Genomic DNA, 23,719 nt, shown 5'->3' with positions numbered 1-23,719 from the left:
ACTCCCTGCCCTGGCCCACATTTGTAGTTATGAGCAGAAGGAGGTTGGTCTGTGGGGCAATCATGCTACCATACTGGAAATGGGAACTGGAATGGGTAGGATTTTGATGTGGGGTGGGGTATAAAGAGGAGGCTTCAGAAAGGACCTTTCACAAGCTGATTGGTGCCACGTAGAGTAGAATCCTTTGTCCAGAATTTGGGTTTTGGCTGCAATAATAGTTGTCCAAATACATTTTAGGATACCTAGATCCTTTGGCTTTACTAATCAGATACTCTTGTTGTTTGTTACTAACATAGAGTGAGTACACCTACAAATAAAAATACATACCATACTACAGAGCAGATCAAAGCATGTAAAGAGAGTGTCTTTTATTCTCTTGACTGAACCAGACTGAAGAATCCATGAGGAATATTTAATTACAATATCTAAAAAAATTTACATCTAATTTATAATAGCTGAAGCCATGAATCTGGTTTTGTGGGAAGACAGCCTTGTACCAAAGCTGTTTCCTTTCTCAGTCAAGATTGAACAGTCTTTTGTATCAGCAGATCCTCAGCATTGGTAGCATATGTATGTTCTAGTAGCCATCATAGCAGCTAGCATTTATTCTCTTTTATGTTAAGTCATTTCATTAATGCTCTTACCAGACTTCTAAAGTAAGCATCATAATTTTCTTCTTATGGATGAGGAAAAGAGCACGAAGTTTTGAGTAATTTGCATGAAATCACACAACACAGCCTTACTTTACCAGTGGGGAGGAGTAAGAATTAAATAGTGAACCAGTAGTTTGGACTGAAGACTACTGAGTTGAGTTAGAGGAACATGAGATCTGCAGTTTTCTAAAGTAATCTTCTGTGTTAATTTTGGGGTAGCTAAGGTGGCTGGCACCAAAACTGAGGTATAGTAAAAATTGTCTTTCTATTTCTTCCACTTTTATTTCTGAAGCCCTTTTTATTTCACCTCACTCTCACTGTGTATCCAATGCCCAAGTGCTAGATCCTACCTTCTAGTGGTTTACCCTTGTCCTTTTTTTTCCATTTCAATCAAGATGCCTTTTCCCTACCTTCATAGATTATCTGATGAAAGAAATTCTTGCCAAGGGATTAAGTAATAAATAGATTAATCCCAGAACTGTGTCTCAGTGAAATTGTTCTCTTTCTCATCCAGTATGATCTTTAAAAATTCATATTCAGTTGGGATCGTGTGTGGGAGAAATACATTTTGCCAGAGAGGTGGTAATACTTAGCAGGAGTAGCATCATACCCACAAACTATGTCTGTCCTTCTTTAACTTTCATTATTGAAGTTGAACTCTCTTGAGGGTTCATCAAAGCAATAAAAGCCATCACTTATGAGAACAAGAGGAGTTGGCACAATCTACATCCAAATTCTACTTTCAGTCTGTGTATGTCTGGGTTTGAAGTGAGGCTTGTAGGCAGCATATAGATGGGTCTTGTTTTTTTTTATCCATTCAGTAACTCTATGTCTTTTGATTGGTGCATTGAGACCATTTACATTTAGGGTGATTATCGATAGGTATGTACTTACTGCCATTGCAGGCTTTAGATTCATGGTTACCAAAAGTTAAAGGGTAATTTCCTTACTATCTAACAGTCTAATTTAACTCAACTTCATATGCTATTACAAACACAACCTAAAGGTTCTTTTTTTTTTTATTCCTCCTTTTTCTTCCTCCTCCTTTCTTTGTATGTTATGAATCATATTCTGTACTCTTTGTCTGTCCCTTGGGTGACATCTGTGTAGCCTTAGGAATACATCTATCTATAGGAGTCCCTCCAAAATGCACTGTTGAGGTGGTTTGTGGAAGGTAAATTCTTTCAGCTTTTGCTTATCTGAAAATTGTTTAATCCCTCCTTCACATTTAAATGATAACCTTGCCAGGTAGAATATTCTTGATTCAAGGCCCTTCTGCTTCATTGCATTAAATATATCATGCCACTCCCTTCTGACCTGTAAGGTTTCTTTTGAGAAGTCTGATGTTAGCCTGATGGGCTTTCCTTTGTATGTGATCTTTTCTCCTCTAGCTACTTTTAAAAGTCTGTCTTTATCCTTGATCTTTGCCATTTTAATTATTATATGTCTTGATGTTGTCTTCCTTGGGTCCCTTGTGTTGGGAGAGCTGTGAACCTCTGTGGCTTGAGAGACTATCTCCTTCCCCAGATTGGGGAATTTTTCAGCAATTACCTTCTCAATGACACTTTCTATTCCTTTTTCTCTCTTGTCTTCTTCTGGTACCCCTGTAATGTGAATATTGTTCTGTTTGGATTGGTTACACAGTTCTCTCAATATTCTTTCTTTCTTTCTTAGAGATTCTTTTTTCTCTCTGTGCTCAGCTTCTTTATATTCCTCTTCTCTAATTTCTATTCCATTTACCATCTCTTCTACTACATCTAATCTGCTTTTAAATCCCTCCATTGTATGTTTCATTTCAGATATGGAGTTTCTTAATGATTGAATCTCCATCTTAAATTCATTGCTGAGTTTTTGCATATTTTTCTGTACCTCCATAAGCATGCTTATGATTTTCATTTTGAACTCTCTTTCAGGAAGATTGGTGAGTTCAGTTTCATTTGGCCCTTTTTCTGGGGTTTATGAGATTTTGGTCTGCACCAGGTTCCCTTGACGTTTCATAATTCTATGTGGTGCCCACTAGTGCCCAGAAGCTCCAGTCTCTGGGGCTGCTCAGCCCCTAGAGTGAGGTTGGAGGTCGTAGGAGAGGGGAGCTGGTGCCTGGTGGGAGGAAAGATCTGTTTCCTGATTCCCGCCTGCCCTGTCTGTCTCCAGTGTCAGAGCCAGTGGGCCAAGCACACAGGTGTAAGGCTCTGTGCTTGGTGTGTCTAGCTGTTGTAGGCGGGGCCTCCCTCTAGCTGGCCTGACACCAGCACAGTGACAGCCAGTTTGTGAACAGGTGCCTGCAGGACAGGAGGAAGGCGCAGCAGACTAGGTGTTACAGTGGGGCCCCCGGAGCTGAGTAGGAAGCCAGGAGGTTGGAGCGCCTGAAGCTCCTCAAAGTTACCAACCAGCTGGGCCAAGCGTGCCCAGACAACCTTGTCCAACTCTCCCCTCCTCTGCGCAGCAATCTCCGTGCAAACCCCGCCCCTTCAGCAGCCCTCTCGCTGCTAGGAAGCCTCTCAGACCGCCTGCTTTTCGTCTGACATAGAGCGGCTGGATGTGAAACCCCGTCCTCCGCAAACGGCCGTAATCTCAGTCTCTCAAGCACTCTGCCTGTCCCAGCTCCCCAACCCTCAGAGCACCACACAGTGTAGGTTTCTACTCCCAAAGCATACCTCCAGGGCCGGGTGTTCAGCAGTCCCAGGCCTCCACCCCCATCCCCGCTCCGTTTCCCTTCCGGTGAGCTGGGGTGGGGGAAGGGCTTGGATCCCACTGGATTAAGGCTTTCCTACGTTACTCTGTTTCCTGAGGTCTCCTCTGTTCCTGAGGTCTGTATGCAGTCTGGTTCAGCCTTCTTTCTTGTTGCTGTTTTAGGGTTAGTTGTATTAATTAACTATATTTTTGTACTATTTGTGGTTTTGGGAGTTCTCCGTCTCACCTCTCACCTTGAGTCTTGACCTCTACATCCAAAATTCTAAATGTAGAATACCTTCTATATTGATTTTGACACTCATGTTAGCTCTATAAAAACTGCCTATGAAGTTGTGTTATTAAGGCTATTGTTCAGTTGTACTAAGAAAGGAGCAAAAATAAAACAACTGAGAGTTAAACCGAGAGATTTATTTCTCTCACTGGTGAAAGTCTGAGCTGATACCTGGATCAGCTGGCTAACCAGCTCTGTTCCACAAGGTCATTCAGATGTCCACATTCCTTCTAATCTTGTCTTTCCAGTAGTATTCCCCAGGGTATTACCCTCAGCTTTATGATTAAGCAGGATCACCACCACCAAATCTGTGTCCTAGCGTGTAAAAAGAAAAAAAGAGGGAATGGAGGGCAAACAAGTTCCTTTCAAAGACATGACTTTGAAGTTTCACATATCACTCTGCTCACATCCCATTTGCTACCTGGCCATAACTAGCTGCAAATAAGTCTGGAACAGTAGTCTTTAGCTGGGCAGCCATGAGTTGATACTACAGAGTTCTATTACTAAAAGGAAGAAGAGGGGAGAATGAATATTAGGGGATCTTTAGCAGTCTCCATTGCAGAAGTTTATCTGTAATGTTTGCTAATCTGTCCCACAACCAATTAAAAGAGTTGGTTAAGAGTAGCCATACCAGTGGACTTTGTGATAGCAGTTTATTAGCATATTAAAATACAGTAGAAGAGATTTTAGTAGTGATTTAAGTTCATTATCAGAGACAAAGCACAAAACTAGATGTTGGAGAATTTGATGAAATACCTTCAAATGGTGTTCAAGTTGTTGGATATATGAGTTAATAATTATTTATTTTGTTCTTGTATTTTAGGCCTCAACTCCATATAGCATAGATTCAGATTCTTTGGGAATGGAGTGTATTATTTCGGGAAGTGCCTCTCCAACTCTGGCAATCAACACTGTGACTAACAAAGTAATTCCATTTTTTAACACTTTGAAATGTTACTGAGTAAGACATTTAATTTGCCTTATAATAAGCAAGAGAGTTCTATGTGGTTGAATTTAAAGGTAATACAAATTTGGCTAATCCATAAATGGCAGCCTGTTGAAAGCTGAATCTGTAATGTTTGTAGGAATGCCCAAGTTAAAAGAAAACATTTCTCTGAAGAAATTGGAAAATACTTATTGGGAAGCTCTATTTTAACTTAGATTCTTGACATTGCCAGTTCCCATTGATAGAATTTTTGGCCAACATTTTACTGAATCAGTTTGTTGTAGAATCACTGGTTATCCTTCTAAATATGTGATTGTAAAAAAATTTTCAAACTCCCAGAGAATCAACAGAATCAGGTAAAAGAAATAATTTGGACAGAGTCATACAGTTCATTGAAATGATGGTCAACCTGTTTCATGATATTCAAGTCTAGGTATGTACTGAGAAATAGTATATTTCTGGCTTTTTTTTTTTTTAAGTAAGGGTCAAAACTTTGTACCAACTGTTTAGATAATATAGTGGGATACAGATGTCTCTTTTTTTACAAGATAATTTCTTAATCTCAAATCTCAAAACCCAGAAAGACTCTGGGAGGTTCGTGAAGTAACTCAGTTCTATGCATCTGTTTCCTTTCATAGTAGACCATGGGCATCTTGAAGCCATACATTTCTCATACTCATGCTCATACTCTTTTTCAATCTTGCTTTCACCCTCCCACTTTCTCTCTCCCTTGCTTTTACCTGCTCTTGTGCTATCTGTCTCTCTCTTTCTTTCTTATGCATATACAGAAACACAAACACATACACAGTTGTCCTAACATTGTATATTTTCATTTGTGGAAAGATAATGAATAAACAGAAGACAGATTATAATCAGAGCAACTAATTGGATTTCCAGATTCTATTGCAGGCCTACCAAATCAGTTACTTTATCTTTATGGATAGGACCCAAAAACCTGTACTTTAAAAATCATCCCTAATGGTGTCCACCTAGACTTGAGAATTTCTGGTGAAGCAGATTGGTTGGAATCAGAAATACTCAATACTCATCTTTGCAGTAGTCCAAGTAGGAGATACTGAGGCCTAAACATAGACAGTTGTAGCTATTAGGGAACAGTTAATGCTGGGACTTCATGACTAAATAATGTGGGGGGTCAAAGGAGCTGGAGTTTTTTGAACTTTTGTTTCCAGATCCAGTGGAATAGCTAGTTTCAGATTTACCTTTCTCCCTATGTATGTAAAATTCCACCAACCTCACACCAGTAAAAAATGGGGGTGGCATAAGAGAAGAAGATTGCCAGGTCTGCAAGGGCAAAGAGCCCAGAAAAAAGGGAAATAGATTGAGATAAAGCCCTGTAGATATACTTCCTTGGTACATTTCCCAAATATTAGTGCATGGCAGAGAGGCTGAAAAGAAAACAGCAGGACATAGCAGTTAATTAAGCTCAAGAGACCAAAACTAAAGGTGGGGTCTACCAAACAGCCAGGGCTTGAGGACTAAGAACTTGAGGAATTTTAGAAGTGAATTCAACTTTTTGCAAGTAATGTTCATTTAAGGCAAACCCCTAACTCACATGTGCTTGGGCTTAGACAGACAAATCAAGTGGCTTTTTCACTAGCCAGAATTCAGCAGTCTCACAGAAAAGGGGTGACAAAAATTATAGTTCATGATCCTCTAGGAGGAGGGAGCCATGATAAACACCCCAAGTCTTTCAAGTTGATACCTCAAAAGGGTTATGTTCCATGAGTAAGGGCAAACCAAAATAGACCAGCCTCAACTTGTTATTAGGGTGGTATGCTAATTTTCTTCTGCTTGCCAAAAGAAAACTAAATCCTTTGTGGAAAAAAATAACAGCATCTTGAGCTTTTGCAAATTTTTGTAAGTAAAGTCTCACCTTAAGTGACAATTTTAAGTCATTCCAGGAAACAGGACCAAATAATTAAATACCAAGGGGCGGTGTGTGTATGTGTGTGTGTGGCGGGGTGGGAAGCAGTATAAAACATAACCACAATTGATCTAAATATTGATTTAAAAATAACTATGACTACTGTGTTCAAGAAAATAGAAGAATTATCGAAAATTTATCAGATTTGGTGTGTGTTTGGAAGAATCAAGAGGAAACTGGAACTGAAAAATAATAAACTAGAACTGAAATTCAATATTCAATAGATGGGTTTAACAATAGATTAGATAAATCAGAGGAAAGAACTAATGAACTGGAAAATAGGTCAGTAGATAATAATGTAGATTGAAATACAAGACAAAAAAGGATGGAAAATTCAGAAAGCTGAAGAGATGAATGGGATATTGGGGAAAGGTTTAATGAACTTGTTACTAGGGTTCCACAGGAGAAACCTTCAATGGGGCACTTGTCAGTGCATGAGTTGAGGGAGCTACAACTAGGGAAAGAATCACCTGAAAAGATTGATTGGGCAGTCACTGAGACTTTTATAGGGCCACGCATAGTTATTCCTATCAGAGTAAAATACTTAATAATTCACAGGTAATTAGGTGAAGTACTTAGACTTTTGGAACAGAATTAGCCCTAGACTAAAATACTGTGGTTCTACATACGTACCTTAAAAGCAAAATCCAAAATAATTAAATTATTTTCAAGTGATTTGACTTTTTAATTTAAATTTTTTGAAATGTAATTCAGAGACTATAAAACTCACCCCTTTAAAGTTTACAATTCAGTGGTTTTTAGAATATTCACAAGGTGGTGCAGCTAGCTGTCAGTCACCATCTAATTCCAGAACATTTTCACCCCCAAAAGAAAGCCCCTAGCATTCATTCTCCATTCCCTCCATCTCCTGGTAATCATTAATCTACTTTCTCCCTCTACGGATTTGCCTATTCTGGACATTTCATATAAATGGAATTGTATACTGTGTGACCTTTTATGTCCGACCTCTTTAAACATTCTTTCAAGGGTCATCCTTGTTACAGCATGTATCAGTATTTCATTCCTGTTGTCAAATAGATTAACTGTATCCCAGAATAAAGCTTCAGAACATTTATAGGAATACACAGATACTCACTTAACAATGTAAAATCCACGGTGGTCTGACATCCAGTAAAAAATTACCAGGCAGGCAAAGAAACAGTAAAGAACAATCCATTACTAGAAAAAGACATTTAAACAATCACCATAAGCCAAGACAAGGAAACATCCTGTGTCATCAACAAATGTATGGACAATAATGAAAATGTGTATAAACACACACACACATACACACAATGGATTATTCCATGAGGAAGAAGGAAATCCTGCCATTTGTGACAATATGGATGGGCTGTGAGGACATTATTGTAAGTGAATAAGGCAGGCAGAGAAAGACAAATACTGTATGATATCACTTACATGTGGAATCCAAAAAGCCAAACTCCTAGAAACAGAATATAATGTTGATTACCACAGACTAAGGGTTGGGGAAATAGAGAGATGATGATCAAAGGGTACAGACTTTTAGTTATAAGATTATTAAGTTTTGGAATCTAAATCAGTACAACACAGTAATTATAGTTAGTGACACTGTATTATACACATGGAATTTTGCTAGGAGAGTAGATCTTAAATATTCACACTACAAAAAAATGATAATTGTATGTGAGGTGATGAAGATTATGCAGTTAATGCTAAGGTGGTAATCATTTTTCAGTATATAAATGAATCAAATAAACACATTGTACACCCTAAATTTTACACGTAATATGTCAGTTATATCTCAGTAAAGCTGGAAAAAAGCCCATTATTATAACTGTATTAATGAAGAAGCTAAAGGACAGGTTAAACATGTGTAGACACATGGAAGATATTTTAAAAACCCAGATTTTATCTCTTTAGGATATTTTATCCTTAGAGATAAAAATTATAACATCCGAGTTCAAAAATACAGTGGATGGGGTTAACATCAGACTAGGCATTGTAGAAGGAAAGATTAGTGAATTGAAGATAATAGCAATAAAAGTCATCCAAAATGAAACACAGAGAGAAAAGACCGTAAAAAAGTCAGTTGAGCATTAGTGATCTGGGGACAGCATCAAGCAACCTAATTATGTGTAATTGAAGTTCCTGATGGAAATCTGGATCTACACAAAGGAATTAAAGACACCAGAAATGGTAACTTCGTGGGTGGACAAGTTTTTTTTTTAAAATTAGATCTCTTTCCAAGATAATAAACTATTTAATGCAGAAATAACAGAAATGGGTTTTGGGTTTGTAACATGTAGAAGTAGAATACATGGCAATAATAGTGTTCAGGCAGGGAGAGGAGAAATAGAAGTGTTATGAAAGAAAAAAACGTAAAGTTTGGGTAGTCAGTAATAAAGTTGTCATTATTCACAGATGACATGGTTGTTTATAGGGCAAATTCAAAAGAATCTACAGATCAACTGTTAGAATTAATAAGTGAGTTTATCAAGGTCTTGTTGTAAGAACAATGCTTGACTTGAGAAATCAATTGTATTTCTGTATATACTGGCCATGGAAAATGAGAAAATGAAAAGATAACGTGTCAGCATTAAAAAATATCATATACCTAGAATTAAATGAAAAATAAACTCTACACAGAAAACTTAAAAAAATTCTCAGAAATGAAGAAGATACAAATAGATGGATATATAATTTTCATATAGAAGATTGTTGTAAAGAAGTCAGTGTTTGCTAAATTGATGTACAGGTTTAATATGATCCCAGTCAAAATTCATGATGTTTTTTGGGAGGGAGGAAAGGAAGTAGAAAATGACAGCTGATCTTAAGATATAAATGGAAATCCAAATGACAAATAGTAGTTGAAGAAGATACTGAAGAAAAAATAAGAGAGGATTTACACTTCTGCATATCAAGAGTAACCTACATTAATTCAAAGTGAGGTGTTGGCATAAGAATAGACAGACTTATAAATCAGAATTCAGTGATGTTTTTCAGCAGACGGTGCTAGATTTTAGTGGAAAACAGATTTTCCATTTACAAAAATTCCAGATGGATCCTAGACATAAATATAAATGAGTGAATTTTAAGAAGTGGAATTAAGTAGTAAAGATTAAGAGCAGATAATGTGATAGAAAACAAAGTTTTGTGTAATCCTTTAGCTAAATTTACTGGAAAGGGACAGAAAAGGATACATATTGTATGATTCCATTTATACTTAAAAGAGGAAAATAGGAAATTAGAAAAATAGGAAAATCAATCAATAGTGGTAGAAGTGTGTAGAGTGACTACAGAAGGTGGGGATGGAGAGACTGATGGTGCATGATTGGCACAGTGCATGAGCAGGCCTTCTGGAGCGCTGGTAATGTTCTGTATGAGCAGTTCTATGGTTTGTGGAAGCCTGGGTAACCAAGACCTTTTTAGGGATTTCACAAGATCAAAACCATGATAATACTAAAACGTTATTTGTCTTTCCTTCATTTTTGTATTTTCACTGATGCAGCAAAATTAGTGGTATATATTAGCACAAATCAAGGCAGAGACACTGAACTGTACTAGTAGTCCTTGTATTCACTGATACACACCCTTCAGATTAAAAAAAAAATACTAGTGAAGCAGGAGAAATAGTTTTATTAAGTTGTGTCTTTTTAATATTCTATGTGATGAAATGGGACATATGCATAAAACACACTACATACTGATTATATAGCAGTTCCTTCAAAAAAGAGCACTTGTGTGATTGAGTTGGATGTTAAACTAGCAGCTTTGTTCATAGCTTATTGTTTTTACTTCAAAGAACAACTGACAGTGCTATTCAGATTTGGCTATTTGGCAGATGTTAGTGAAAATGAACAAAGTAACTCTGTAATTTCAAGGAAAACAGTTGACAGTATCTCTTGCCAATAATAAAATTTGAGCTTTTAAGCAAAAGTGAAAGTTTGGGAAACTTAAATTCACCACAGCAAGTCTGATAGCTTCCCACTCTTTATGTTGGTGATGTTAACACATGTGATGTTTTGATGTTGTATAATGAAAAGTGTCAATATTTGGAAGATCTCTGTAATTTTTAGTGGTCTGGTATTTTCCAAAAGACCCATGCATACTGTTAACAAAGTTATGCATGGATGAATGATCCATTCAGTGTACAAAATGGTAGGTTTTAATGTAACAGAGTATAAGAAATTTATTTGTCATATGTCAGGTTTCAGATAGTTTCTGTACTTTGATCTGGGTGATGCTTACACAAGTACACCCATTTTGTAATAAACTAGTAATTTGTGCACTTAACTCTATGTATTACATTTTAATAAAGATGTTTAGCTTCCAAATAAAATAAGCTATGAGGATTTGTCAAAGATGATGGACAGTATTTCTGACTTGTGTGACAGGTAACAGCATGGATAGAAAAGAATGAGCATTATATGTAATATAAAATGTTACACATGCCAATAAAATGACCATAGGGTGCTTGTAATGTTAATAATACATTGTTTTAACCTTTTGATTATTCCTAGAAGCCCATAAGGTTGATTTTTTTTAATGAAATTTCCATTGGAGGTATTTATCAGAAAAATCTTTGCCAGAATTTTCTTTATCTCTGATCTTCTTCTTCTACTGTTGCCTTATTAGTTCCTAGATGTATAATTGTTCCTAGCTGATATGAATGTGGGACAGTTTGGTTTTCTCATAAGTATAGAGGCATATGTGCCTGATTTGCCACATATTTGGCTTTTTTTGGCAAATGTTTGTGAGCATTAAGCATGACCCCATTTTCACCACAGACAGAAGGCTGGTACTAGCTCAATTGGTTATTAAATTCAGTAAGTATTAATACACTGAACAGAAAATACTGTGCTTCTTATGATTAATTGGGGACTCAAGCTAATAGTCTAGTAGTAGATAAAAATTTGATAACAATTAGACAGTCCATAAAGCCAAATGTATTAATTGTACCCCTGGAAGTAGGAGTATAGAAAGTAAAGTTGGTAGTGACATCTGAATAAACCCTGAAGCATAGTTAGGCTAGTTTCCTGTTTTAAAAGTCTTTGTTTGTTTATTTTCTAATTAAAAATTACAGTGCTTGTTATAAACAGACTTGAGCACAGTAAAAATAGATACTATCAGTGCTGAAAATCCTCAGGAATATCTAGCCCCCTTCCAGTTAACCGTTGTTAATAGTTTGATTTATAGTCCTTCACATATAATGTATGTATTAGCATCTTGTTATTTTAAAAAATTAGATTACGTATCTGTGATTCTGCAAATGTGTCAGATGATCAAGTTTCCAATTTTCAATATTACAAACACTATGGTGCTTATGATTTTTTTTTTTTAATTTCTATCTTTTATGTTCTTTTTTTGATGCCTAAGATTTTAATAGAAGAGAATAGTAGTTTTGCTGAAGGTTTGAGTAAGGATAAATTTATGTGTTTTAGAAATTCTTGACAGTAAAAATCTATAATCTTCTCTTATTAAATGTTGATAACTAATTAAACCTGATAGTAAATTGAATTTATGTACCTCTGGATGGGACATAACTTTAGTTTGAAATAAATCATTTCATGGTGAATGGAGTTAGTGATAAAGGGCTTGGAATTGAGGGTAGGTAACACCAAAGGAAATATCACTAACATTTTGTCTTCCTGCCACATATACAGTTTAATTGTATTTTGTAGAGTTGCTTAAAAAGTACTCTAATTGTAGTAACTATTTATTCAAATGTTACTTTTCTTTATATTCCAGGTAACATTGTACAACACTGATCAGGATGGTAGTGATAGCCCACGCAGTAGCCTTAACAACAGTCTCTCGGATCAGAGTTTGGCATCTGTTAATTTGAACAGTGTTGGAAGTGTGCATAGTTACACTCCGGTAAGTCTTGGTGAAGTTAACTTCTTTGTTGAGTACTCATTTAGGGCTTAAAGCTAAACCAAGTGTAACTGGAAGGCAAATAAAAAGATATTTCACCCTGATCAATCTTTTAGCTTAGATTAGTAGAGCAGATTTCTGCCTTGATGGTTTTTTTAATTGGGTGCTTACATTATACCAAGTTAGATACAAAAATATGGTATACTAAGTTATATTATTTTGGTCTGCTTTACTCCATCTGTTCTGTGTCAAGTGAAAAGTATTTGCAATACAAAAAAAAGGTATTTAGCAAAGCTGTATTGGATGGTATTTTACCATCCTTGGTAAAAGAGCTTTGAGGGTGTGGGTGTGTATGTCACCTTGTTTTTAGCTATAGCTGAGATGGGTACTCTACAGACTCCAAAGGTTAGCATATCCTGGTACTCATTATTAACCATTCTTGTATCTTCAATTTTGGTCTGGAAAAACAAAGCTATGCTGTAAAAAGGACCTATGTGTGAGTATTCTTGCTTTTGTGCTGATTTTGTTACCTATTGTAAGAACATGACCCCTGTGTTAGTGATACTTGTTTTCAAATCATTTGGCAGTTATCCTTCCTAGAGGACAGAACAGAGCCAAAGAGACATATATACCACACTTTGGTATAAATTTGATCGCAGCAGATCACTTGCTGTTCCAGGATGAGAATCAGATAAAAATTTACACAGGACAAAGATACAAAGGAGTGGGGGTTGATACAAGACAGTGCAAAGGGAAACAAAAATTCAGAGAGCAGAATTGAAATTCACATTGAATGTAGGGGGAAAAAAGTGATTCTGCAAAACTGTTATCAGTGCTCTAGGGAAAGAAAACTAGAAGAGTCTCCCAGAATGCAAAAGAAACAGATAAAGGATAAACAGTTATTGAAAAGAAGACAATAGATAAGGTGAATTGAGAATGATTGGTGTCCATGAAAAAAACCAGAAGAGTTGGTAAAGAGGGGGTTTTCAGAAGAAACAGAGATTAAAAAGATTACTGAGTTCTAGGAAAAGTTAATGGGAAAAACCTACATCTAGACATATAATGACAAACTTTAAAATTTTAGAAATAGTCATCCATATACTCAGGAAAAATAAGATCGGACAAAATAATATGATAAGACAGATAATACTAAACAACAGGAAATAATGGGACACTTTATGTAGAGTTTGAGGGAATAGATTTGGAATTATAAATACTACGCCCAGGCAGATTTTCATTCATAATTGAAGTCAAGAGAAAGATACTCTTTGATATTCAGAACTTAGCATCCTACCCTTGCTTTCATGAGAAAAATTACTTAGCTAAACAAGAGGTGAATAAGTACTCCATAATGATGAAGTAATGATAATAAAAGGACTAGTTGGAGCTTTGAAGCAAATTAAGCAAAGATTTAATTACTTTAAATTACTTTAAAATAATTTGAATCTTGAAACCAAGTGAAATCAAAGAAAATGTGGTTTAGTATCACAAAATATAGTAAGAGGAAGAATTAACATTTATAAAACTAGGTGACAGAAGGAAGAACAAATGTGTCTGTTATTCCAGTATACATAAGAGGGCTAAGTGCCCCTAATAACAGCTAAACATTGCAACCTTTTTTCATTTAATAATGAAATACCAAGTGGCCATAAAGCATTATTTTTTTTGGTATCATTAATGTACAATTACACGAGCAACATTATGGTTACTAGACTCCCCCCATTATCAAGTTGCCACCACATACCCCATTACAGTCACTGTCCATCAGCATAGTAAGATGCTATAAAGTCACTACTTGTCTTCTCTGTTTTATACTGCCTTCCCTGTGCCATCCCCCACATTATGTGTGCTAATCGTAATGCCCCTTTTCCCCCCTTAGCCCCACATCAAGCATTCTTCAAGCAACTGTAGCATCAGCTGCTGGTTGTCTTGTTACATATCCATAGATTGAGCCTGTAAGGACACAGCCCAAATGCATTGAGACAGTTTTATTACCTATGCAGATGGTATAAGCCAGACCAGCATGGTGTCACCTTCCCACAAGAAGCCAGGAGCAAAGTCCATACTGCAGCTAAGCAGTTGTATGACTTGCAGCCGTATCCTTAAGGAGTGAGATAGAAAGTCTTCTGCCTCACTAGAAAGAGAGGCAGATAAGAAATGAGTCTCTTGGCAACCTCCTGCAAGATAGAGAGATGAATGAGAAACTGCCCTGTGGCTGCCTCTGGCAACACAGGAAGATAGATAAGAAATGGTGGATGAGAATTTGCTTCTCATAAGACTGTTCATTGTCCCATGTTCTAGGACAGTCATAGGGTATTCACTGAGGCTTAGTTCTTCCTGCCCTTGGCCTCACCTACATGGTCTGTGGGGATGTGTAAGGTCACCAGAGTGCCAGTGGTGGAGCCATCCCCCTACACAAAATTTTTCCATGTTATTGCAAACTCCTTACAAGCATCATTTTGAATAGCTGCATACATTTACAGTGAATGTTCATATCTTAATTTTTTAAAACACTAAATAGTAGTTTACCACCCCTTGGCATAATGTTTAAGTGATTATTTTTTATTGATTTTATTTCTAGTTGTGCTGCCTTTGGAGATAGTCTTATTTTTTAGGTGTTTATGGTACTTTTCAGTACCATTGCAGAGCTCAAGGTGCCTTGCTCTATTTTTCTTAGAATCTCCTTTGTCTTCTACCCTTCATTTCTCATTCCCTCTCAGTTTCATTAAAAGAAAAAATTTCCACTTAGAAATGCAGAGTTAGGTTATTGAAGCTCCTTGCTGCTTTAGGTAGTGCTGCACAATCTGACTCAACAGTACTTGGAGTTTAAATACTTAAAAATTAATTGAATAAATGAATGAGAAATCAGTAGTTTCATAGTATGGTGGAGTTTGAGGTGAAACAACTTCTGTAGACATCAAAATGAAGATTCTATAAAAACTGGAAGAGTTCTGTCCTAGCTCGTCACTTATTTTGTATGATCTTGGGGAGGTCATTTAACTTCTTTGAACTCTTTCCCCTCTTCTGTGAGATGTGGAGGTTGGATTAGATTTCTATGGTTCTTAAAGTTCCAGGTTATCTTTGTGGTCCATCCTTTATGTGTACCTAACTTAACAGAGGATGGGTGAGCCAAACACAAGGAAATTATTTCCTTGGGGTCCTGGAAGCTATTCTAATATTTTCAATTATGTATTTTATGTTACCAATTCTGATATACAGATACTAAATTAGTAGTATTTTCTTTTAAAATTAGGTGACAAGCCACCCAGAACCACTCTCTCAGTCATTAACTCCTCAACAGCAGCAACAGTACAGCCTTCCGGAGCGAGACAAACAACTACTTTTCTCAGAATATAATTTTGAAGATCTCAGTGCCTCATTTCGGAGCCTTTATAAATCAGTTTTTGAGCAGTCACTTAGTCAACAAGGTGAGTTTTTAAAAATAACTCTTTTGTAAAGTATATTTTTATTGAAAACTTACCTTATAAGAATAGTTTTCACATAGCAGCTGTTTATATCTTCTTAATTACAGAACATTATCATCATGACAAGAATTGAATGCTCTTTGTGCCTTCGCTGTGCTCTGTATATGTTTATATCCTAGCACAAGAATGGCAAATAAATATCTTGCATGCCTACTTCACTTGATTACTAGTGGTGTCCTGGAACACTGTGGTGAAGAATTCTGACATTGCATCTGTGCATGTTGGAAAGACTGCCATGGTTAATTAGTGATGTCTGGTCTTGTGAAGTGTTTGAGTTGTAAATGATCCACCACAGGAGTTGAGGTGCTTTGCCTTTCTCAGACTAGTAGTGGCAGAGACAACTATTAGAATATGTATGGTAGTGCCAAATTTGCAATTTCATGTATGGTACTTAAAAGCAAACACGTTGGTTAATGGTAAGCTCTGGCTCATTGTCTTAAACAACATATTTACATCAGATTTTAACACTAAATGATTTTAGTTGAGATACAGTATTAAAAACATCTCAGCCAAAATCCTAGTTGGTACTATGTGGTACTGTCCCAGTGGCTGCTGGTTTAATTTTAGTCAGTCAAGTGATAGGATCAGATGTTGCATTGTCTTTCCCTTATAGAACAGTCGTCAGAAATTGCTGGAAACTCTATTATTGAAGTATTGCCTAGCTGCTTTGTTTGGCAGGTAAACTATTTATACCCCAACTCAGAAAGTATACCTGTTCACAGAAGTGAAACAAAATAGACAGAGATCCCTGTTTTTTGTATTTTAATATTTATCATGAACAATTACTATGAAATTTTATATTACATACATCATACATCAGTGAATGTCAATAGCTTATAAGGAAGTTGGTTTTCTGGTTTAAAGTAAGATTCATGTATTTTCTCAGATTTTATTTAAAATTTTCTATCTGTAAAAGTACAATAAAAACCCCAATATATGATTCTGCACAGCAAATCCAGCCTTGGTGATCATAATAGAAAAATACAGTTGATCTTTGAGCAGCTCGGGTTTAAACTGCATAGATCCACTTATATGCAGTGTTATTTTTCCAATAAATGTATTGGAAATTTTTTTTTGAGATTTACAACAATTTGAAAAAACTTCTTTTTTGTAGCTTACTTTATTGTGAAAATACAGTAAATATAATACATATACAAAATGTTCATCGACTCTAGATGTTAGCAGTTAAGTGTTCTGGTTAATAGTAGGTTATTACTAGTTAGGTTTTGTGGAGAGTCAAAAGTTGTATGTGGATTTTTGACTATGCAGGGTGGGTTGGTGCTCCTAAACCCTGTGTGTCAAGGATCTACTGTACTGATTTTGAAATAACAATGGTGACAATTTCTGAAGTATCACACTGATATAAAAAAAAAGCATTGAGAGGAATTCTAAGTTCTAGTCCAGGATCTACCATATAGTCAGCTGAGTTACCTTCACCTTTTGAGACCTCAGCATGTTCCCATTCATACAATAAAGAAAATTAGACTAGATTGATGGTTTTCAAATCGTTCTCTTAAGAGCCCTAGGCTTCTGTGAAGTTCTCAGTGAGGAGAAGTATGCAGGTGAAGAGGGAGATCTAGCATGTTTACTTCCCTGGCCTCAAAAAAAGCAGCTTCACATTGACCATTTATATACTGGGCTTCTGAAAGAACTTTATTTTACTGGGATTGAAAATGCTGATATGGGTCATACCTGGTTTCCCTCTTAAAATCCTGTTGGAAATAATGAAATTACTCCTTTCTTTCATCTTACTGTAGTAATTCTTACAATTTCCTTATAAATGATAGTTTTCCAGGGCCAAAACAAGAACTTTTATTAACTCTTCTACCTATAAAACCATAACCTGTTAGGTTTTAAGATTACCTTAGAGCATACTCTAATACAATTTAACTGTTAATAACAAGTAGGAGAATAATTTTTATTTTGTTTAAAGAGTTTGATTCTTTTATTGACTGACACTATGATGCAGGATTTTATTTTTTATTTAATAAAATTTTTTGTGTTTGGTTCAGCAAAATCATGTGTGAGCCATCCTTTGGGATGTGAAAATAGCCTAGTTGTATAGGACCAAATACTGCAGTAAGTTTTACTAAAATGTGTCTAACTCCAAGCCAGACATACATTATTTTTAACATTAGGCACTTCTGGCCTGATACCATCATCATCATAGTGGCTAACATTTACTGATCTCATCCTGCAGCCTGCACTTGCCCCATGGCATTTAATCCTCACAGCAGTTGTGAAGTAGGTACTATTATTGTAGTCATTTATAGTTGAGGTAGTTGTGACTTGCAGAGGTTAATAACTTCCCAGAGTTACCAAGTGTGTAAATGGGATTGCAGACTTTAGTCCCTACTTTCTGGTGCTATAAATTATGCAGTCTTAACCCTAAAACTGTATGTGTGTCAGTAATGTTCCATAAGAAGAATGGAAAAGAACAGTGGAGATGGCTCTTTTGTTTTGCTTAGTCTTAAGGACTAGCCACCTTGGGCATACAGTTTTTTGGAGTGGTCATTGAAAGCAATCATAAATAACTGGGCTTTATTTCTACACCCTTTTTTGTTATAGCCATGATTTTCAGGCCTATAGAGAACTATCCTGAATGTGACCCAACACCTTTCCCACTTTCCCCTAACATTTATGCATCTTTCAGGAGTCAGCTCAGATACTACTGCCTTTTCAAGGAAGGCTTCTTTATGTCTACAGCTCCTTCCTAGCTGAACTGGCAGGAAGCAGAGTTACATTTGCCTAGTGCTTAAAATTATTGGGCATAATCTCCTTGAGTGTCTGTTTTACACAAGACCATGAGCTACCTGAGGGTAGGGAAGGATGGTTACTCTTCTCAGTGACCCCAGAGTCTGGTGTATGTCAGGCTGACATTCCATCACCACTTGTTAAACTGAACCAAAGTTGCTGCTTAACAGTATATACTTTGCACTGTAAATATTTTTGCAAATGTTTGTCATAAAATATAACTGAGATCTGACCATAAATGATCTTGCTTCCTCTGACTGTTTTTAGGTTTGATGAACATCCCTTCTGAATCTTCCCAGCAGTCCCATACTTCATGTTCCTATCAGCACTCTCCTAGCAGTACAGTGAGCTCTCACCCACACAGCAACCAAAGCAGCCTCTCCAACAGTCATGGCAGTGGCCTCAACACCACAGGCAGTAATTCAGTTGCACAAGTCTCGTTATCCCACCCCCAGATGCACACACAGCCGTCTTCACATCCACCCCATCGACCACACGGTTTACCACAGCATCCGCAGCGCCCCCAGCCCCCAGCCCCGCACCCGCAGCAACACAGCCAGCTCCAGTCCCCTCACCCCTCGCACCCCTCTCCACATCAACACATACAGCACCACCCGAACCATCAGCATCAGACGTTAGCACATCAGGCGCCCCCACCCCCACAGCAGGTATCCTGTAATTCTGGTAAGTTTCTGTCTCCTGACTTGTATTTGATTAACTGTGAATTAGGATCTGTCCTTTGTTCTCTGGGGTTTATATGTATTTTCTACCAAAATGCTTCTCACCTGTCTCCTTTTGTGTTTCCTTGCAAAAATCTTATAGTTGTAACTCATTCAATCCATAGATTGACCTCGAGATTTTTTTGATTAAAATTTATTGTTTTAATCAAAGCAATCACTTAATGGCACATAGACAAACATGGCAAACCTTGCAAGATTTGGTTTTAACCTGTGTCTTGTCCTTCTGAAAAATAAGTTTTTGTGATGATTTAAAAGAAGAATGGAATATACAGTCTTTCTGCAGTCTGTTGTAATTTGGTGTGGTATAGAAGAAGGAATATAGATTCATATCAGAAAGACCTGTATTTGAATCTTTATTACGGCTCTTAGGACCTTTGGCGTTATTACCTGACTTCTTTTAGTCTTATTATTTTCTCATGTTTAAAAATGGAACTAAAATACCCTGGTATACAGCATCATTACAAGGACCGTATTGAGAACACAAGTATGAAATGCCTGGTCTAACGCCTCACATTTAAGTATTCAGTGAATGTCCCCCACTCTTCCTTTCTTTGCTTATTCCTGCCAAGTATCTCATTTTAGAATGATAGATTGCTAAGTAAGAAAACATTCTTTGTATACTGATTTTTAAAAATCATTGCTCTAAAAAAACTATTGCTCTTAAGATAGGTCTTGGTGGTTTCTGGTGAGATGCCTAACACGTTGCTCACAGACCAGGCAGTCTTTTGCGCAGTAGACTCCAAAGGGTGCCACAGATATAGACTGTGAGGTGAATGGGCCCCCTGGGGTTGTGCAGAGTATAGGTCCTTCCCTCAACATGCCTGACTGTCCTCTTACCAGCCATATCACTGATGAGACTTTTATCCTGGAGGGATAATTTCTAAATGCTAGATACTACTAGCTTTTACCAATTAGAGAATGACCATTATTTCAGTCATTTACACTATGTCAGAAAAACGAGCTTCAGTTAGTACATACTGTCTCTTATATTCTGACTTCTATAAATTTAAAATTTTTATGAAACCTGTTTCCTTATTTACGAAGTAGAAAAAATAATTAAGTTTTTTGGGAGAATTAAATGAGGTGAAGTACAAAAATGCATAGCAGGTTACTTGGAATTTATTAAGTTCCTTTGAACAATTTACTTGTTTACCCAGTTACTAATTCTTAGTAGGTTCCAGAGTAAAATTGAAAATTGGGTATAGTTACTGCCTTGATGAAATATCTCCTAAAACATGCTGAAACTATTTTTAGATCTATGCCTGGAGAAAAGGTATATATTATAGCTCCCTTTGTAACTCATTGTCAGTCACTGTTGCCTATATTTTAATGTCAATACTTCTTCAGAAATTTAAGTTTGTTCTTAACATGATTTTGAGGATTGACTAATAATTATAGAGGTAGGGTATCAGTAGAAGTCAGTGATGCTCTGGGCATACAATTCTTTTTGTTAAGTGTAATAATTGCCAGGGGGAAAAAAAGTATTATTGTAGCTGAAAACAATCTGTAATGTGCCTTTAAAGCCTGTCATAGCAATGGTGGCTTTCCAGAGAAGGAAAATAGACTCCCATCTTGGGGAGTTCGAAATAATCATTATGGCTATGATGATAATCTCTTTAAATTATAAATTTCTCACTTATAGGGTGAAACTAAGCTGGTTGCCTTTAACAGAGAAGAAATGTAGGGGTATAACAGTTGTTTGAGTACCCATTATTTGCTAGGCAGTTTAGATGTATTACCCATTTTATCCTCCCAAATCAAGAATAAATTACCACATTTAGTAGATAGGAAAAGTGTAACTCAAGTGAAGCAGTGTGTTCCAGTTTATACTGCTATGTGGTAGAACTGGATGCTATATCCTAGCCTGTCAAACTTCAAAGCCTGTAACACCAGTTACTCTAAAATCAGCAAACATTTACTACATGGGTAAGGTTTTCTCAGCCACTCTCTCTGCAGAGAATGTTACTATTTTGTTGTTGCCAAGTCAGAATTTATTACAGGATCTGAAAGTCTGGTAGACTTGAATGTTTGTGTCTACTTGGAACATTAATTTTTTCCAACAAATTTCTCCCTCAACTATGAGTTGCCTGAGGGTCAGGGTTAGGTTGTCTTTGGTTCACTGCTTATTTTTAAAAATGCATTTAATTGGCAGAATTTTGTAAATCCAAGTATTCAGTAGTTGATACAGAGTTGCCTGCAATGTAGGAAAAAATCCTTTTTATTAGTTCTTATTTTAATCCAGGGGTGATCCTGGAAACAGTAATTTGGGCAGCAATCACTGAATGGAGTATTTTCTTCCTCTATTCGCTATCTCATTGAGTACCTTGAGTATTCTTACCCCATGTGCATGAGTGGTGACCATTCTGCTGACATACAGACTATGGAGTCTTAACTCCCCTGATGTTACTGTTTCTGACTAGAAATGCCCTGGTTTAGATCAGCATTTCTTTAAAATGTCTCAGCCCTCTTGCTTGACAGGACTGTGTTAAAGCATTTTTCTCTCCTAAGGTTGCCTATTAAGAATTATCTTGCTACACAATCTAATTTACCTCCCTTAAGTTAGTGCTTTATGTTGTATTCTGTGTTTCTTTTAAATGTGAACCTGCCTCTAAGTATAAAGAACATACCTCTTAAGGTCATAATAAAGTAGGAAAATGAACTTTATATAGGGGGGAATTACTGATTTGTGTGACTTGCCCTGCCTGGCCATTTATTTGTATTGTGCAAGAGCTCTGACATCATTTAAGTTTGACATTATGAGGCAATAGTGACAATTTCCAAGTTGCCAGACTAGAGCTTAGAAGCCCTGGGTTCAAGTCTTAGATTCATCATAGTGATCTTGCTAAGTTATGCAACCTCTGTGGGTTCAGTGTCTTTTGTCAAATGAAAAGAAATAATATCCTTCCTGTCTATCTCAGGGAACAGATTGCCCCAACACATGATGTAGGCGTGAATCCATTTGTGAAACTGGATAGAGATCTGCCAGTGTCAGGAAAAGACCAACTCGTTGTCTTTCCTTACCGTATACTCAGACTTTCACTGTCCAAGATTTATAATACTGTCAATGTTGTTTTTATAGGTGTTTCAAATGATTGGTATGCAACACTTGATATGCTAAAAGAAAGCTGTCGAATTGCCAGCAGTGTTAATTGGTCAGATGTAGACCTTTCACAATTCCAAGGTGAGTGTTGGTTCTTTTTGACATAGAACCAAATAGACATGATCCTATTTTCTCTGATTATAAGTTTCTTTGCAGTACAAGTAAACATATATGTAGTTGCTTTTGCAGTTGTTAGTACGCTTAAAAACAGCAATTTGCAAAATCTATAAGGCCAGTTGATGTAGCAGAGAGACACGACAAGAGTTTTGAAAGAAATCTGGCCACATTTAAAAGAATCAGACTTTGAATAGTTTTAAAATGTCATTCTTCATTGCATGGGCACATCATTACCTGTAGAAATTTTGAGGGCTGAAAAAAAATTGTCTTGCTCTTCCTTGCAATGTTTGCACAACTATGCTAACTGTATTTCTAATTCTTTCCTCATAGGTTTGATGGAGAGCATGAGACAGGCAGATCTCAAGAACTGGTCTTTAGATCAGGTTCAATTTGCTGATCTCTGTTCTTCTCTTAATCAGTTCTTTACACAAACTGGCCTTATCCACTCACAGAGTAATGTTCAGCAAAATGTCTGTCATGGTGCCATGCATCCAACAAAACCTAACCAACACATTGGAACAGGTATGGGTTTAGTTATCTTCTTGATTTGCTTTTTCTCATTCATACGAAAGTCAGTAACTGTCAGAGCAACTTGATGTTAATGGTGACAGTGATCCATTTACATATTCTTACTTCTAATAAATAAATTGAAATAAATTTATGTATTTAAGGTGTATCTTAGAAAAATTGAGATAAAGCGAGTATGCTTTTCTGTCATGATTTATATCATTTTATGTTTACAATGGACTTTTCATTGGCTTTAAGTTATAGAACAAGAATTAAATGTCTTAAAGATATATTTTTGTAAGAATATGGCTATGAAGTTAAGTCAGTTTAAATTTGCATAGACTTTCAGTGAAAACATATCATACATTGTCTAGGAATGTTAAGATTGAAGTTCAAAGTTTACTTGAAGAGTAGAGATGATGGTAAATAGTCTCATCCATGTTTTACTCTGGACTCAAAATTTATGCTCAATATTTTTCATCTCATTTTCTTCCTTTACTCTTCACCTCTGTAGCCATCTCTTTTACTCTGATTGCAGTGCCTTCTTTTCTCAAGTTTCCATTTTGTAAGTCTTTAATACCCAAGCTTTTCATTTTAATTTCTTGCCTGCACTTTTTATCTCCAAGTTGACTTCTGTATATTATCTTAGTTTTA

At 36.4% G+C, this 23,719-nt stretch overlaps 1 protein-coding gene across 4 annotated transcripts in view; it reads left to right on the top strand.

The window, feature by feature from the left end:
• The window catches only part of FOXJ3 (forkhead box J3), a 164,197-nt gene that overhangs the window by 120,526 nt on the left and 19,952 nt on the right, over positions 1–23,719 (top strand). For 3 of the 4 annotated variants that reach the window (XM_036892902.2, XM_036892901.2, XM_057500097.1), the window contains exons 6-11: positions 4,439–4,540; positions 12,237–12,365; positions 15,616–15,790; positions 18,869–19,285; positions 22,421–22,522; positions 22,889–23,080. In XM_036892902.2, the coding sequence (XP_036748797.1) occupies positions 4,439–4,540; positions 12,237–12,365; positions 15,616–15,790; positions 18,869–19,285; positions 22,421–22,522; positions 22,889–23,080 (1,117 nt within the window). The remainder of the gene's footprint in view (positions 1–4,438; positions 4,541–12,236; positions 12,366–15,615; positions 15,791–18,868; positions 19,286–22,420; positions 22,523–22,888; positions 23,081–23,719) is intronic. The other variant, XM_036892903.2, reaches the window with a different exon arrangement.

This window comes from Manis pentadactyla, chromosome 4, assembly GCF_030020395.1.
Source record: "Manis pentadactyla isolate mManPen7 chromosome 4, mManPen7.hap1, whole genome shotgun sequence".
Lineage (NCBI taxonomy): Eukaryota > Metazoa > Chordata > Mammalia > Pholidota > Manidae > Manis > Manis pentadactyla.
This window is presented reverse-complemented; position numbering and strand designations above follow the sequence as displayed.